This window comes from Molothrus ater, chromosome 4 (genome assembly GCF_012460135.2).
Source record: "Molothrus ater isolate BHLD 08-10-18 breed brown headed cowbird chromosome 4, BPBGC_Mater_1.1, whole genome shotgun sequence".
Classification (NCBI taxonomy): Eukaryota; Metazoa; Chordata; class Aves; order Passeriformes; family Icteridae; genus Molothrus; species Molothrus ater.
In genome coordinates, this window is record NC_050481.2 from 3,940,231 (window position 1) to 3,957,280 (window position 17,050).

The 17,050-nt window shown below is 38.7% G+C and overlaps 1 protein-coding gene across 3 annotated transcripts in view; it reads right to left on the minus strand.

Annotated features, from left to right (window-relative positions):
- Positions 1 to 17,050, minus strand: part of INTU (inturned planar cell polarity protein) — a 42,009-nt gene that overhangs the window by 12,302 nt on the left and 12,657 nt on the right. For all 3 annotated transcript variants that reach the window (XR_004980175.1, XM_036382740.1, XM_036382739.1), the window contains exons 3-7: positions 10,470 to 10,555; positions 5,053 to 5,247; positions 1,344 to 1,462; positions 955 to 1,044; positions 498 to 575 (exon numbers count right to left, since the gene is read on the minus strand). Coding sequence is in view for 2 of the 3 variants with exons in the window: in XM_036382740.1 (XP_036238633.1) it covers positions 498 to 575; positions 955 to 1,044; positions 1,344 to 1,462; positions 5,053 to 5,247; positions 10,470 to 10,555 (568 nt within the window). In the remaining variant the exon portion in view is untranslated. The remainder of the gene's footprint in view (positions 1 to 497; positions 576 to 954; positions 1,045 to 1,343; positions 1,463 to 5,052; positions 5,248 to 10,469; positions 10,556 to 17,050) is intronic.

Below are 17,050 nucleotides of genomic sequence, written 5' to 3' on the forward strand. Positions count from 1 at the left end.
CAAGAATATGAGTAATCCACCTGGGCAATTTTATTTAGGTAACAGTCACACTGAAAGTGTCCTGGGTGATTTCAAATGCAGAGAAAGACACTCACTCTGCCAGATGGAGTCTGGCACTCCAGACACTCACTCTGGAGAAGTCCAGAGTGTTTACTCTGTTAAAAATGTAACACTGATACATCTATGTTTCACAGACACAGAGGGTAACATGTGCAGAGTGCTGCTGACATCCACAGTGACTTGGATTATGGGAATGATTTAACCTGATCAAGGACAAAACTTTCTGAAGTGACAAAGCCTGCTTAAACACTATCTTACTAATGTTAAGGCTGAAACCAAAAGGCAAGACCAACAGAATTCTTGTTTTTATACAAGTGTAAAGGAACATGCCAAAAAATTCCCTGGAAACATTAGAATTAATCCTTATATTTGTCTTTTTCAGTGAGCACCCATGAAAAATGAGTGACTGAAAAGAAAATACTCCTGAAAGAACTCACCTGTCCAAAGAACTGTACATGAATGTCAAGGTCCTGACAACATTCTGGATCATGTTCCTCAGCTGATAAAGTGGCACACTGACAAATAAAAATTAAAACATCTTTATGATGAATGAGCCTCCTAGAATGTGTAAATATGTAATATTACTATTGTTATTCAGCAGTCTCTGCAAAGAACTTGAGTTTACCAAATCCTAGGGTATTACTGTTTTCTGACTTGCAGATATTTTTGGGATCTTATTCTCTTCAGACGAAACAAAAAAGAAATTACAACAATAGGATATATGAAAGATGTGGGTTAAGTCAATCAAAATAGTGAAATCACAGAATAAAACCTAATTACAGTAAAAAGAGTACATTTTAAGCCCTTTCTTGCCTTTTTTGTTAGAGGAGTACACACAGTAAATTTGAAGACACAAAATTTCAAGGAACACAAAAGCTTTCCTTTGAAACTCACTTTTCTTCAGGAAGGCCAATTACGAGCAACTTGTCAGATTCTTTCCAGTAAACAACTTGAACCAGTTTTTCACATAAGAACAGGGAGGAACTAGAAAAATGAAACCAGAAGTCTTTCTGTTAACACTATGAAGTTATAAAGGAGTTGAAAAATCATTTCAGTGAACTAAAAATCCTAGTCACTGCTACCCACTACAACAAAACTCCCCCAAATCAATTTACATCCAGGCTGAGCACTCCAACTTCAGGCATGCTGCTGTAGTTAAAGAGTTACTGCCTAAACAGGTTGAGTTGCTCTGGTTTGTCTAGAACTTGATGCATGAGCCATGTTTGCTGTACATGTATGTATAAAAAAATAAAAATCAGTAATTACATTTCAAACACTTTTACCTGATAATCTCGGTACCAGTAACACTTTCCAGTATGTCAGACAGTGTGAGAAATATCCCTCTCACACTTTTCAGTTTTTGGGATGCTTCAGATATGGGGTACTGATAAATAATTTCTTGCTGTGAAGAAAGTTAGCTGTTAGTTAAGTAAACCAAAACCAAAACCCCTCCAAAAAATCCCCACAGAAAACAAGATAATGATTTTTTTATTGTGGTAACAATTGGGGTTTTTTAAACATGAGATCTTCTATCATATCCTTTTATAAGACATTGGAACCAGCATTGTGCTGCATGGGCATACTGGAAAGTTCTAAAAGGCACAGAAATGTTTCTACAGTTTGAAATTCTGTATTTTATAGAAAAGCCTGACTTATTTAGATTAATTATTACATGGAGAAATGTAAAATGACAAACAGCGTGGCCACTGCAACTTACAGCTTTAAGTACACTGTAACACACCTGATGCCAAGAGAGGGAAAAAAAAATATTGTGAGGGTGCTGAGGTCCTCAAATTCTTTACTGTGAAGTTGCTGTGGATGAGAAGCTGTGGATGCCTCATCCCTGGAAGTGTCAATGCCAGGCTGGATGGGGTGGAACAGTCTGGTCCAGTGGAAGGTGTCCCTGCCTGTGGCTGTAGGGTTGGAACTAGATGATCTTTAACCCCCCTTTCCAGCCAAACAATTCTGTCATTCTCTGCTGCAAGTATTGGTACAGTTCCTTCAATGTTGAAATTCTGACTTAAACCATCATCAGACATAAAGCTCTTGAAAGCTAACATAGAATATGAAAGTTCAAGACTCTCTGTATAACCCTACCTGGCTGCTTTATGTGGATAGCATAAAACATAACTGGGGAATATGCTCAAATTTTAAAATACACCACTAAGATTTCTCATGAAACATCTGACCAGATACACTTACACAAGTCATTTGAAACTAAACCTCTATAGAGATAAATATTTGTGAAATATTTTTCTAACCCTTAAAAAAAAAAAATCATTCTTTCATTCAAGCACTTTCAAGAACTTTACATTATTTCAGCAGCTATAAAAATATAGGAATAAGCAAACATGATTGCCCCTCATTTATTGCTTTCTGCCAAATCACGATGGGCCAAAAATATTGCTTTCTGCCAAATCATGATGGGCCATTATTTTTTTTGCATCTTCTCCACTGCAAAGATTATAGTAAATTATCTTTCTCCACAAACAAATGAAACACTGGCATGATTTATCTCCCTGTTTATGTCACTAATCACATTTAGCCAGTGCCAACACTCATTACAAAATTTTCCTTGACTAAAAGAATGCAAAACTTCATTATAGAAGGACCTGACAAACTCTTCATTTATATCCAATTTAATTAACTCTATTTATAAATACTCATTAGTGACAAGCATCTTTTTTCTGCAATCAATCCCTCAGCTGGAGAAACCCTGCTGTTTTCTAATAGCAGCACTGCAAAGGGCTAGAGAGAGACTTTTTTCTTCCCCTTCCTCCATTATGAACTGGGGCCTTGACACAAAATTTGTTGGAGAATGACCTGAAGGCATTTCCAGGGCAAGAAAAGCCAACTGTAACAAACAGGCAGAACTGTTATCATGTATGGATACAGTGATTCAGCAAGGGCCAGCAAATGGCACCAGATCAGCTCTCTCCAAAGCAAGCCCAAAGGCCAATGACAGTGGAATTAATAAATACAAGCAGCTCATTTCTTAAAGTATAAATCTTCCTCAACCCAACCCCCAAACCTGGACAGAGTCTTCCAGTACCAGCAGAAGGAACATGAACATTACTCCTTTTAAGACATGCTATTGCCCAAATCAGGTCATAGACAAAGATGTGAGTGTTGCAGACTGCTACAAATAATGTATAATTGTAATAGCCACCTCAAACTAAAATATAAAAAAGGCAGAATTGACCTCACTCACTGAGAAACTGTTACCATAGGGACACCCCCCACAGGCATACACACATCCCAAATGATTGCCAGTGCTACTTCCCTGTAGAGCTGAGCAGACAGAGCTTACAAGTCTTAAAGCTCATTAATTCTATTTTAGGTGCCAAAAGCTCCCAAGTGGAATACTTATTTCCAAGTCCCAGTTGCCACATTTTACACGGATGTGATCTGCATACTGTGCCTCCCCTGGCTATGGGCAAGGCAGCTTCTTAAAGGATCATTACATTTCTATTGGGCAGGATGGCTTTGGTGTACCATAACTTTATTTAAAGTACTGTTTAAATTAAATCTGGGACAGTACATCCACAGGATAGAAGTGGCCTGAAGTACAGAAAATGAAATTAAAGACAAATGCCTTAAAGAAGGTGGCATTCTTTTGCAAGGAAACGTTATAAAGAGCTTCATTATATCAGCAAAGCATCTCTCAGCATATTTGGGGCTTGCATAAGACTTCTCAGGAAACAATTATTCCATGTTGTGAAGGGACAACAAGGGCATTACAATCCCTCTTTTACCTCTGCTCAGTGTTCAGGATTAATCCATTTCTTGGGAGAATGTAAAGGAACAATGGGGCAAGAAACCAGCACTCAGTTTACTGTGAAGTGCAGAATTGCAATCAGGCTTTTACATGTGTAAGAGAGGAGCCAGAGGCCCTGAATTTTTTTTTTTAATAAAGTTTAAACTTTAAAGTGTACATATTATGGTATCATGTAATTTTCTAGGGTTCTCCTTCCCAGCCCTATCTCTAGAAAATGAAATTAAATCCTATTTTTATAGCTGTAACACTTGTTCTCTATTACCCATCACCAAGAGAATGTAGATTTGTACCAGTTAAAAATACTATTTAAAAAAAAGTAAAGGTATCTGAATCTAAGGATAAATTCCAAGGGAGAGAAAGCAAAATGTTTTCTTTCTGCTTCCCACTCCATCACTGTCCTGCCATCTTAGTCCCTGGGCACTGGAAAAACCTGTGCTTTGTTTGATATCTCCTCAGCACAGATAACACAAGATCACTGAGACAACGCTGAATTTGAGAATTCACACAAAAGCAGAAGAGTTCTTTCCCAAATGTCTGTTCCTAAGAAGTCCACTTTGTCCCCTTGGCATTTCCAGACTGGGCAAGAGGCCAAGCTCAGCTCTGTGTCCCTGCCTGGAGAGGAGTATTTGTAGCTATGGCTACACCCCGAACAACTACACAAACTTACATGCACACTGGCAACATTTTCCCGAGGAACACAATAAGGAAAGAGTGAAAGGAAGCTTTACAGGATAAATCAAAAGTACTTCAGTGGCTCTAAAAGCTGCCCAAGGAAGAATCAGCAGCTGACTGCTACCAGCACACATGCCAGAGCCCTCTAAGGAAAGGCACATTAGCATTTCAAAACAGGAGAGGCCAGACAGATTATGGATGTGGACTGCCAATAGCTCCTGCAGGGGGATATTTTTTTGACCACCAGGCAGATCCTGGTGTTGAAAACCTCCAGGTGAGCATCACAGAGACAGCTTGGCACTGGGGAATGCACCTTGGCTGCAGAGTCACCACCTGGCTGCTCCTCACCGGAGTTCAAGGCCAGTCAGGAGTTTGTCAGCAGTGATGCTGGAATTTCACACCTTATTCCTACCAAAATGGCTATTTTACAGATTATTCCCAACTCCAAACCATTAGGAATATTTTTTATTTATCCTTTTACATCAAATGTCCTAGGAGCTGCTGTGGTCAGTGAGCTCAGGGTGATGGAGTCAGGCACATACCTCATCCTTGGATGTTTCAGAGTCCAGTTTCAGTGTGAGGAACATGACAATGTGAGGCACATCCTGCTGAGGCTCCAAAGTGTCCTCTCCCCACAGCAGTCGAACCAGGTTGTTCATACTTGACTGTGTCTGTTTGTTCCTTTGCTCACAAGTCCCTTCAGGCTCAAATACCGAGGTCTCAAATGTCAGTTTAACCTATTAAGGTAATGAATTACTGTGAGAATGAGGCTGTACTTACAATTTTACTTTTTACACTCTACTTCCAATTACTTTGCAGTAGCAGATGAAACAGATGGAGTTTGAGCACTTGAAGAGGTTAGGTTTTGTCAGCCTCAGCTTTACTGAGGAAGATGTAAGCAAACAAAATTCCTGCTGTTTCAAGAAAACCAATTATACATTCAGCATGACATAACCATCTATTACAAAGGACAAAGCCAGCTATTACATGGTCTATCAACCATGTGAGTAAGCATGTGGTTTGCTGTGTTTTCATACTTAATTCTTATGGTTTTGAGAATGGAAAAATATACTTACTGCTCTGGCTTTGACTGAGCACAAAAACCCATTACTGTGCCTTTGAAACACACACAGTATTTGACTTCTTGCAAAATGTCAGCAGTTTCCTAAGTACATATCCTGAAGGCTCTTTCTTGAGCATTTCTTGGCCATTTTTGAGTGCACTGACACATGTGCACAGGGAAATCCATTTACATTTACACTGGACTGCAAAAGCCTGTTAAATTGTAATGGTAGCAATTCTTTCATTTTCAATATGTTAACTTTCCTTTTTTTTAACTGTAAAATCAGAAAATAAGAGTTTTGTTGCTGTATTTAACAATTTACACAACTACCAAGTAGCCTAAAAATTGCTTACATCCATCCCTTACTGTGCTATGTCTTCAGAAGAAATAAGATCAGAACACAAACACAACATCCTCTCTTACACAAAATCTTTAAAGCTTAGATGATCAAGCTGATTTTGCCAAAAAATTATATGATGTTTACTGTCCCTTATTTCCCAAATAAGTTTAAGTCCAGGAGTTTTAGAATATATGAGTACTTCCTGACACACAAACAACATATAATCCAAACTTGATGTGGAAACGTTTCAAAATTTGCTGTATACACCTACTTTTTTAAGCCCTGACTTACAAAAATGATGTTTGTTAGTTGTCTCAGCAGTGATGAAAGTGATTTTTTTCTTTTTTTGTGAATGAACACATTATCCTACGTATGAAAGGAGGAGATGTGAGAAACACCTATCTCCCCTTGACTGAGCATAAAAAAGCTAGTTCCAAGGAGAAGAAATTAATTTATGGTCTTGGACGAGACCTTATTTTTCATCAAAGTGACTAAAGACATATTTGCACTAAGTTGACATACTCTCAGTTTCCTCTTTCACATGTTTTTACTCAAGACTCTTTATCTGCCTTGAAATACTATAACATGGGAAGTTCTGAACATAATACATCACACCAAATCCTGCTTGTTAAAATCAGTGGCAATTTAGCCTGAGGACTGATGCAACAAAATCCATTTTTCTTTTCTCAATTGCAATAAATTTTGAGAAGCCCAAGCAGATAATTTATACATTTAAAGACAGATCATTTTGTAACTGTGTATGTATGTACACAAACTTCAGGAGGAGTGCCAGCAAGAAACAAGGATGCTTTAAAACACCTACTGCCTGTCAGACTGGCTCAGAGAGAAGTGCCACCATCAGCTCTTACAGCTCCATTTGTCACCAGCTGCCATCTTCTACTTCACTCCCTCTCCCAACACTTTCCATTAAGTTTCCCCTCTCCTATTTGGGCTGCTATCAGACTTTTTTTCTCCTTTTCCCTGGTACTGCAGTCAGTCCTGCACCACCTCTGCCTTTTCTGACACTAACTCATCCCTCACCCTCTCCTCACCAGTCCAGTTTTGATTCCTGACAAGGAATCTAACTCTGCTGAGAAGCAGCTGCTTTCATAGACCCAGTAACTTGATAGCTGACAGTTTCAGAAGAGTGTGTTTTCTTCTCCAGCTTTCTGAGACTTGGTTCTGTTTCTCTGTCACGCCATCTACGTATATTTCAGAATATTTCTTCATACCCTGTCTAACTTCTTACAGATTTCTTAAGGCTCAAGAGTTATTTCTCTCAACTTCTGCTGCATCTTGTCTCTGGACATTTAGTCATGACACTCAGGCTACAGTCTCTACATTAATGACACACAGATGTCATTCTTGCTGCAGTCTATCTTTTAGTCTCTCAATTAAAATAAAAACAAACTTAGTCTGTCTTGTCTTAAGAGACACAACCATATGATCCTCCAGGGAAGAGCTCAAAACAAACTGGACTGAACAGAGCTTTTACTCTCTCTCCATCTGGAGTCATCCATGCTGCTTCCCACATCACTGTAATAGAAATGGACTAAGAGACTGCATTTCAACATATCCTAAAAATATAGATATAATTTTTTTTTTCTTTTTGTGGAGAAGAAATCAATCTTCACCCTGAGCAGTGCACAGGACCTGAATTAATATGACTGCTCAAGTCCCCTTTTGTCAGTACTGACTGGGAAACCTTCCACAGCTTGGCTTCCATTTCTCCAGAGGAAAATCAATTCAATGCACAACAGAAAACAGAAAAGAAAATGACATCAAGAATGAGAAAAGCATTAATATTCTACTCTATATATCATGCTCACATTCTCAATACTTAGAACATTTCTCAAGAAGAATTTAATCAAATGGCAAGAAGGTGACAGGAACAGCAAACTGTGAGGGACGTGGATCATCATCATCTGCTTAGAAAAGGTGACAAAGTGAAGCATGACAGAGCTTTCCATAGGCATGGCAGGGTAAGGCATGAACAATTAACTTCTTCTCAGAACACAGGAACATGGGGTCTGACATGTACTTGGTTAGATGGCAATTTGAAAGCCAGTGATAATTAACACAATACAAATCAGTCACATAAATCACTGCTCCAGAAAGCTGTGGAGGTCAAAGGAATTTTAAGAAACAAAGGAGAACATAGAAACCTTGAACTGATTTTACAAGTCCTTGCTGGAAGCTGGAAAGTAATGATTGGAAGGTCACTCTGTATTTAATCTGCTTCTTAATACCATGATACATTGCTCAGTGTAGAAACAGAAAATGTGCCACTGGTCTGCCCCAGAAAGGCATGGTTTCATCTGCAAGAAGGCTGCATGGCTTGGAAGATGGATTTCATTACAGACAGAGCCGGGGGCATTGCCTGCCTTTTAAAGGCTGCCTGCTGCTTCCTGTTTCCAGTATCTGTTTGCCATGTGCTTATGGTCTGCACAACTGGAACTCAAAATTTCAGGCTGAAATTTCTGATTCTAGATGTCTGCCTCAGGCTGGATATTTTTAGAAAGCTTTGAGTAAAATGGTTCTGCAACTTCTGAGTATCAGAGTAAAGAAGAGTATATTCCTTCAGCACACCTTCTGTACTCTCTGTCTTGTGGTACTAGGAAACAGCAACTATTTTGATTACAGAAATGTAAAACAAAGGACTAATGTAGCATTTGGACTTCTGCTACTCAGTAAATGCACTAAACTAGGCCTTACAAGCCTAGATGTAGTTGCCCAAACTGAGGTAAGAAAAACAAAATCCTGGAAATACAATAATGAGGTATGTTATGTCACACAGTGCAACTGAATCTAGGTAGTGAAGTTTCTGAAATTAATTCCACTATTTTTTAACATGAATCCAGAACAACAGGTACTTCACTTACAGAAATAACATATCGAAGTAAAAAGGCTTTAAACTGGATATTTTTTTTATATTCTACAAGGTAAAATGAATGAGAACACAGTAACGATTTTGCTTGTATTAGAACATGTCAGCTACAACAACTCTCTGTTCCTTCAGCAGCATGATTGCAGTGTACTGCATTGCAAAAACCCCAGAAGTCTGTATTTAGATCTCCACTGGTCTATTCTAGCCACCACTTGTCTGGCTTGACTCAAGCTGCACAGTGGAAAAGGAATAATTGCACTTTAATGAAAGGATTTGGAAAGGCACCATGACAAACTGTTCCACATTTCAAGTAATCTCTGCCTGCTTGACAGATTTACTGACAGAGCAAACACTGACACTGCATCACCAGAACTGCTCTGTCAAGGGCTGCGCTGCCTTTGGAACAAGCAATAGCCACACCCTCATCTAGAGAGGGTGCAATTACACACACTGCATCATCCCTGCCTTTTTCACCATTCTCTATTTAATAACAGCTACAGCAACTCTCCATTTGGTCACAGGTTTTTCTCCCATGGAGCTCTGCCAGTACCTGACCACGACTCCAGCAGCTCAGGGAAACTTCAGGCTGTCAGGTATCTTGGAAAGCTTCCTGAACTGACATCCCCACTACTCAATCTCACTGCAACTGCAGATATATTTCCACAGGAACTTGCATATAGAGCTTTATGTTCAAGAAAACATAAAATTTCCACTTTGAAAAATCCCTGGACTGTAAAATATGTCTATTATTATCATTACCTCGTATATTCTACCTAAAGGAAAAATTACCAAGAGACACTAATTTTTAACCTGCTCCTGCTCATAACTCATACACATAAAAGTTTCAACTTTTATCTTGTCTTCCTGTCCATCAGGAAGTGGTTTTAAGCAGAATAACTCAAAATACTCCATTTTATGCTAGTAACATTCCCCTGGCTTAGCTCTGAAATAGCTATCTAATTCTTTATGTCTTATTTAATTCTTCATTAGAGCTCCAAAATTATTCAGCTAGAAGAAAAGATATATGCAGTAGGTTTAGGGGAAAGAAACATCATCATCAGGTCGGATTTGTTGGAACCTGTTTTTTTGGTATCAATTTTTGTTAATGACTTCTATCAGTTTCATCACTGTTGAGCTTTGAAAGCTCTTGAAAGTATTCAATCTAACATCTCTTAGAACCCCAAGAATTAATTTTTGTATTTAAATATTAAACCAGTATCAATTTCACCATTTAAATGCTCTTAAATGTTTTTATAGCACTCCTTTTGTTAATTCAGGCTTGTTTTTACTCTTGTGGTTTGTGAGTCTTGTTTATATTGATGAAGATATAATTATTCTATTTAAGTATTTTCAGAGCAATTATTACCATTTTAAATACAGCAATTGGCAAAAAAATCCACTACTATTTTGCTGACATGTTCATTTTTCAGCTAGACATCAGCCTCTACCTATTTTCATCGGATTTTCCTGATTCTGATTTTTATCAGAATTAAAGTCTGAAATTTTGACTCTGACTGAAGTCAAGCAATGCAGTCAAAAGATAACGGAAAAAGTTTTAAGAAAAAGACCACCTGAACTTTGTTTCCCCAGGGAAAAGAAAGGCTAGAAGCAGTACTAACTTTTAGAGAGGATTTTTGGAATAAATGTTCAACTGTACTGTATACTGTACCTGCATAGGACCCGGAACGCAAGACAAAACTCTCTCTATGTTTTCAGAATTCACATCGACATCATTTACAGCAACAAGAACATCTCCTGGGGGTGGAACAGACAAGAAATGAGAAATTCAGTTGCTACTGCTTCACAACACAGAGCAAAACAATGTCTTATTTCAAAAATTAACATGCCATTCAAGCTGTCATAAATGTCCATTTGTTATATTTAAAGTAGGTGTTTGCTACATGCAACATTTACCACTTTTAGTCCATTACCTCAGTGCTCCTAGGGCCTTATGGCCCCACTCACATCATGTGACAAAAATCATGGAAATATAGAGTACTTTGGGTTGGAACCTTGAAGAACATCTAGTTCCAACCCCTTGCCACAGGCAGGGACACCTTCCACTACACCAGGTTGCTCCAAATGCCATCCAACCTGGCCTAGAACACTTCCAAGGATGGGGCACCCACAGCTTCTCTGGGCAACCCTTTCCAGTGTCCCACCATCCTCACAGTCAAGAATTTCTTTTCTCATGCCCAATCTAAATCTACTGTCAGTTCAAAGACATTTCCCCTTGTCCTGTCACTACATGTCCTTGTACAAAGTGCCTCCCCTTCCTTCCTGTACTCCCTCTTCAGGTACTTCAAGGCCACAATTAGGTAACTGTGAAGCTTCTCCAGGTTGAACCATCCCAAATCTCTCAGCCCTTCCTTAGGAGAAGTGTTCCATCCCTCTGATCACCTTGGTGGCCCTCCAGTGTAACAACTCTCCAAGCCTCTCCCCTCCATCCAGGCTTGCATGGCTCTTGTTACCTGACCAGAAAAGAGCAAATTTTCCAATTTAGTCCTTTCTCTTCCCCTGCTGTGGGTTCTCCTCTCCATGTTTTTATCTGTCAGTTTTTCCTGCCTAAAGGCATCTTGTGTTTTCTACATCTTGCACCCTTACCATCACTGGAAATGGGGGGGGGGGAAACCCCTTAGGGTCCCTAAGACAAAGTCATTAACTGCAAGAGAAAAAGGTTTGAAAAATTAAAGGCACCACCTACAAAAGCAAACAGAACCAAATTATAACTGACAAACTTAAAATCCACATTCTAGTTTAAAGTACAAAAATCAAACTGGGATTTCTGAAGTGAAGGAAAATAGTCACAAGAAATATCCCAGTGGTAATTAATTGATAACCTAGGTCTCATCCCCCTCAAAAAGATGAATGTTAAAGCATGGAGTGTGCAAGAGGGATATGAGACCTGTGGAAAAGAAAACCAACTAGTGAAACTAGAAAACATAAAAGTAAAATGACATCAAGATATAAAACTACATAGACCTGTCAAAAAGAATAGAAATTGGAAAGTAAAAATAAAAGGGTTTTTGGCCATTCATTGTTTGGCCTTTCCTTGGCATGCAGGTGAGTGATCCCATCCAGAACACTCCTGACAGTCCTATTCACCTGTGCTGAAGAAAAAAGCAATCAAATGAGATCAGATAGACAGAAGTAATACAGTAGCAACCATGGGAAATTAAGAATCTCTTGGTTAAAGAAAAGGTGAGCAGAGCCTAGGTGAGAAAGCAGCTAGAGTGGAAATCAGAAGGTTCTGCAGACCCTAACCAGAGAATTTCTACAAAACTTTCCAATAAAGGTACTTAGAGCAAACTACCTAAGATGAGGCAACATAAATTTATGACAGGAACTGTAAGAAGCAACTGCCAGTGGCACCAGGATTTGATGGTTCAATAGTTCCTTCACAGGGGCAAATATTCAACTTTAGAGTAACAAAATAAGCCTTATTTTCTACTTGATTTTCTTTGGTGGCACTTTCAGTTGTCTCTGCTTTCTCATGTGAAAAACTCAATTAGTTTCTAGCTTGTCTCTTCTGTAGATAGGGAAATAAAGAAATTAGCTTCTTACTTAACACTGAAAGTGACCCAACTTTAAATGTGAACTAAAGAGCTCCTCTAAAAAAGCAGATTGAAAACCAAGCTTCATTTTGCTTAAGGTGCACAGACTCCCCTACAAAGTACCTCCACATCCTCTGCAGGATTATTAACATGGTGTTCATCACTCAGGCAGTGGAAAGGGATTAGAAAAAGGATATGGATTTGCAGCAAAAGTGCATGCTTAGCATAGTTATATTTTAAGCCTTGACTTGGCAAGAAAGATGTCATCAAGTGCAGAAATAAAGCACTGAAGCACTGTGAGGTTCAGTGTGCATTTCAATTCTCCAGGGAGAAGACTTGCTCAGCTCAAAGTGACACAGTGCTAATGACATGCACACTATGGAAAAGCACAGCCTGAGTCTCTGAGGTCACTCCACTCTCTGAGCATCTATTCAAGGCCACAGAATGCTCAAGTTCAGAAGAAGACTGGCAGTTACCATTATTTCTATGTTCTGCCTTGGTTTTAAATACTTGCAAACTGCAACTGGGATTTTTCCCAGGTACAAGGTCAAAATCTGATTGCTCAAAATCAGCAGTGATCAGAATCAAGGCCAACAAGAGACAGAACATTCTTCTTAACCATCAGTAAGGAAACACTGATTACCTCCAAAACTCAAGCAATATTCCTCTTTAATACACCAGGTAATCAGTTGCTTGCTCCTCTTTTACATTAAAGGGAAATGCATTCCTACTCCTGAATGCAAAACCAAGAAAAGGCTGTATTTTATTCTGCATATAAAAATGTTTCAAGTTTTTCTTTTCCAAGAAATAGCTCTTTCCCTAACCTCTGTGCTTCCTGATGCACACCACAGTTAAGTTTTAGTCTGTCAAATCTACAACACAACAGTAATTCAAAGACAGAAAAGCTGAAAGTTAAACAGCATTTAAAAGGAACTCAGTAAGTCCATGCCAGAGCCCCAGGACATGAAAATGAGTAATGAAAAGCAGAGCACTCAGGCTACTCTAATATTACAAGAATTATAAACAGGATTACTATGTTCTTTGCTAAGAACACTGTATTACAGATCATTACACACAACTACAAGAGAAAGCATAAATTGCTCTTGTACTCATCTTAAACTCATCTGCTTAAATAAAAGTTGTTTGTGTCTGTTTGTTTGACTGGATCTTTAGGAATTCTGTTGTAGAGCCATTCAGAGGAACTGCACACACTTTGTAAAACCATCCACACCTCAGCACTTGAGGGAACGTTTTGGAACCACCAGGGTGGAATAGACAAAGACACTTGGAAAGGAGAAGAGCCATCAGTATTTACATGTTACACACTCCAAGGGTTTTATTTATTCAATGCCTAATGTACACATGTAAAACTTTCATTGCAGCAGTAAATATTTATTCCATCCAATTGGTAAAAATGTAATCATGGACCATACATGGAACAGCTTTGCAGAGCACATAGCCCAAGCAGCCCTGTAAGCTGCCTTCCTTATGCCAGAAAATGCTGTATCAAAGAAAAGCAACTTGATATACGATAGAAAATCTTGACTGATTAGTGTGGATTTTCCAGAATTGGGGGTGGAGGCAGTGAGGGTGGGTGGTTGCATTTTTTGCTACTTTTCTTTTTGCCACATGCAACAGCAGTCAAAGAATAGACATATGAAGTATCAGAATAAATAAAATCACTGGGCAAAGTATGAGCTCTGTAAAATTATGAACCCAGAGTAGTCTTAAAGCAGGACATGACCACAGGATCTACTCAGTGTGATAATTTACTGCAGTGAAAGAGTTAATACATCCAAGTTGTACTCTGTAAGAGCTTGACATCTACATTTTATTTGAGAATTGCTTCTTGCCCTTTAGCAGTGTGAAAAACTTACAGAAAGACAGACTGATTCAGGTCTTCAGACATTAATTATGTCAAAAAATTAATGCAATTGTATTAAGTTTAATCTAATTTCACTTACCTAATGCTTAAATACTTCAGGTTAAGTGAAATCAAAGTGTATATATAATATATACAAAATAAACAGTTTTTGCAATTGTTTAAGTTGGTCTAACTCAATGGTCTGCAGATTTAAGTGAAACCATCCCAATCTAAAACATCACTGAACTAAAGATATAGGGAGAAAGATCAGAACAAAGTACCACTCAATTCTACTGCAACAGAGGAAAGGAATTTTCTTCAGGCAGCTCCAGGATATCATTGCTTAAGTCAACAAATGTATCTTTAGAAAAAAGACACATCCTTCTGGAAGAAAATAGTCCAGATTACATGTTAGGAAGAGATTGTTCCCTGGGAGGGTGCTGAGGCCCTGGCACAGGTTGCCCAGCAGAGCTGTGGCTGCCCCATCCCTGGCAGTGTCCAAGGCCAGGCTGGATGGGTGTGCTGTGGGCAAAGGACTGGATGACCTTCAGGGACCCTTCCAACCCAAACTGTTCTATGATTCTATGAGACTTTTAAGGAATGAAGTAAGCTTTACTTAAATGTCATAATAATGAATGATCAAGCTTTTCAGGGCTGTCACTTCCTGTGGAAAGATTCTCAGTTCACACAGAAACTGTAAGACATCCATGCATGTTCTCTAGACAATGTTAAGCAAGGCTGAACTTACTTGAGTGATGAAACAGAACTCTCTATTTTATTTGCTCTCATCAGAAGAGACTTCTCCCATCCAGTCAGCAGCAACTAAGACCAGAGTGTGTTGATCTCAACCACCCAATCTGCACACAGTTGCTGGAATTATTCCTGCCTCTTCAAGGACAGAGTTTAGGAAAGTCTTGTTGGCACTGCTGACATCCCTAGAATGTTTATTTCAGAGCTGCCTATCTCTTTGCCACTCGAGGCACAAGACTATGACTTCTGTTAACCATTTCTTGCCTAGAGATAAACCTGCAAGCACCATTTCTAAAAGTAGATCCCTCCTGGATTAAGCCAAGGGACACCAACGTTGTGGCAAGTGAGCACCACTTCCATACTGTGATGGGAAGGGCACATTTTTTTTCTGATATCATGAAAACCAAATTGTCCCCATGGGAGAGGATGGAGGACACTTTTGTCATGGAATCCTGATCTTTAGTTTTGTCCATTCTTGGTAATGAGTCGGTGGGAGCATTCAGCAAAGTTCTCATATGCCTTTCCAAAAAAGACAAACTATGGAATGCATTCTACTAAGAAAGGCAGATCAATTACTTGTTTTATATGTTAGCAGGCTGCTTTCATCCAAAGCAGTGCTGCTGAGCCTCAAGAGGAGAGTAAAAGAATAAAAGCCACATCCCAAATGCCACAGTGAGAACACAGCAAAGCTTACACAAACTCTGCTTCCATCCCGTGAGCCCAACATCTCTACTCTGGAGAGTCTTTTCAACAAATACACCATGTATGGCAATGCCACATAAAAATCACAAACTCTCCCAGTATTTTGGTCCTTTTAAGGGCTTTTTTTCCTGACAGGACTCTAAGCATAGAGACCTTTCAAGTGAAATTTGCAATAGCAGCTGTAGCTTTTGCATACATGTTCAAAACTGGATTATTATAGCCCATCTTTACTATCAAACACAATTACTTCTTGTCAGTGGGGAGTTTGCACAATTTTTTGCCAATTGTACATGCTGATAAAGTGTCATACTGAGAAGATTCATGCTGAGCTATTTGGCTATGAGAGCAGTAAGATACTTTCAAAGAGGATAACAACAGTATGCTTTGTTAGTGAAAAGAGCTTTGCTGTATTTGCAGTGTCATTGAAATGAATTAATTTTACTATGGTAAAGATGATGCTCATCAGCATTTAAAAGAACTTTTCCCCAGCATGAATCCAACAAGTTTCAATTTGAAGGAGGGTGGGAACCAAATTATAATGGTATTACCTATCACAACTCTTTTTTGTCAGGATCTAAATATGAGTATTTTGAGTTTTTCCTCTTGGAAGATATGCTCAAAGTTTTCCACAGCAGACTAAACTCTGCATAATGTTGCAAATTAACTGAAGCAAGGAAAATGTTTTACCAAAAATACAAAAGACACTTAAAAAGCACGAGATAGAAGCAACTGTATTTCTTCTTAACCAAAATGAAAGTGGCAGCAAGTTTAAAAATCAATGAGGGCTTTTCTGTTTTGAAAATTTAAGATGGATGCTGGCCTGCTAAATGTAAAAAAAAAAAAAAAAAAAAAGGAACTGATAAACAACACATGGATAGAGTGCCATCTTCTTAGAGTTACAAAGCAGCAGGGTTTTTTAGCTTGCAAAACTGTTGTGTTTACTTTCATATGGTCAGTGCCTGCATTCCACTTGGTTAATAAAGCACAGCAACAAGACTTACGACTTCCATATGCAACCTTAAAACCAAAAATTCAAGTGTATTGAGCAAATAATAAACAGATGTTTGAAGTGTTCAAAGCTATAAAAGACACACATTTCAAAACAAATAGGGGGAAGCCACCTGAGGAAAGTGATTATTAAGGAAGGAAAAAGAAGTTACTTCTACTAAAAATGCTGAAGCATAAACCACTTTGTGAGTCAAAATGAGTGCTGCAAATTCTCACCAGAAAGACAACCAGATGGCATTTTAAAGCATGCATTTTTAAAGGAAAACATAATTTGGATTTGCCTCACAAAAGACTACTGCCCAGCTGGTCTGGACCACTGAAATATTATAAAGCTAAACAAGAACAGGTTAATGTTTATACACATACAGGTCA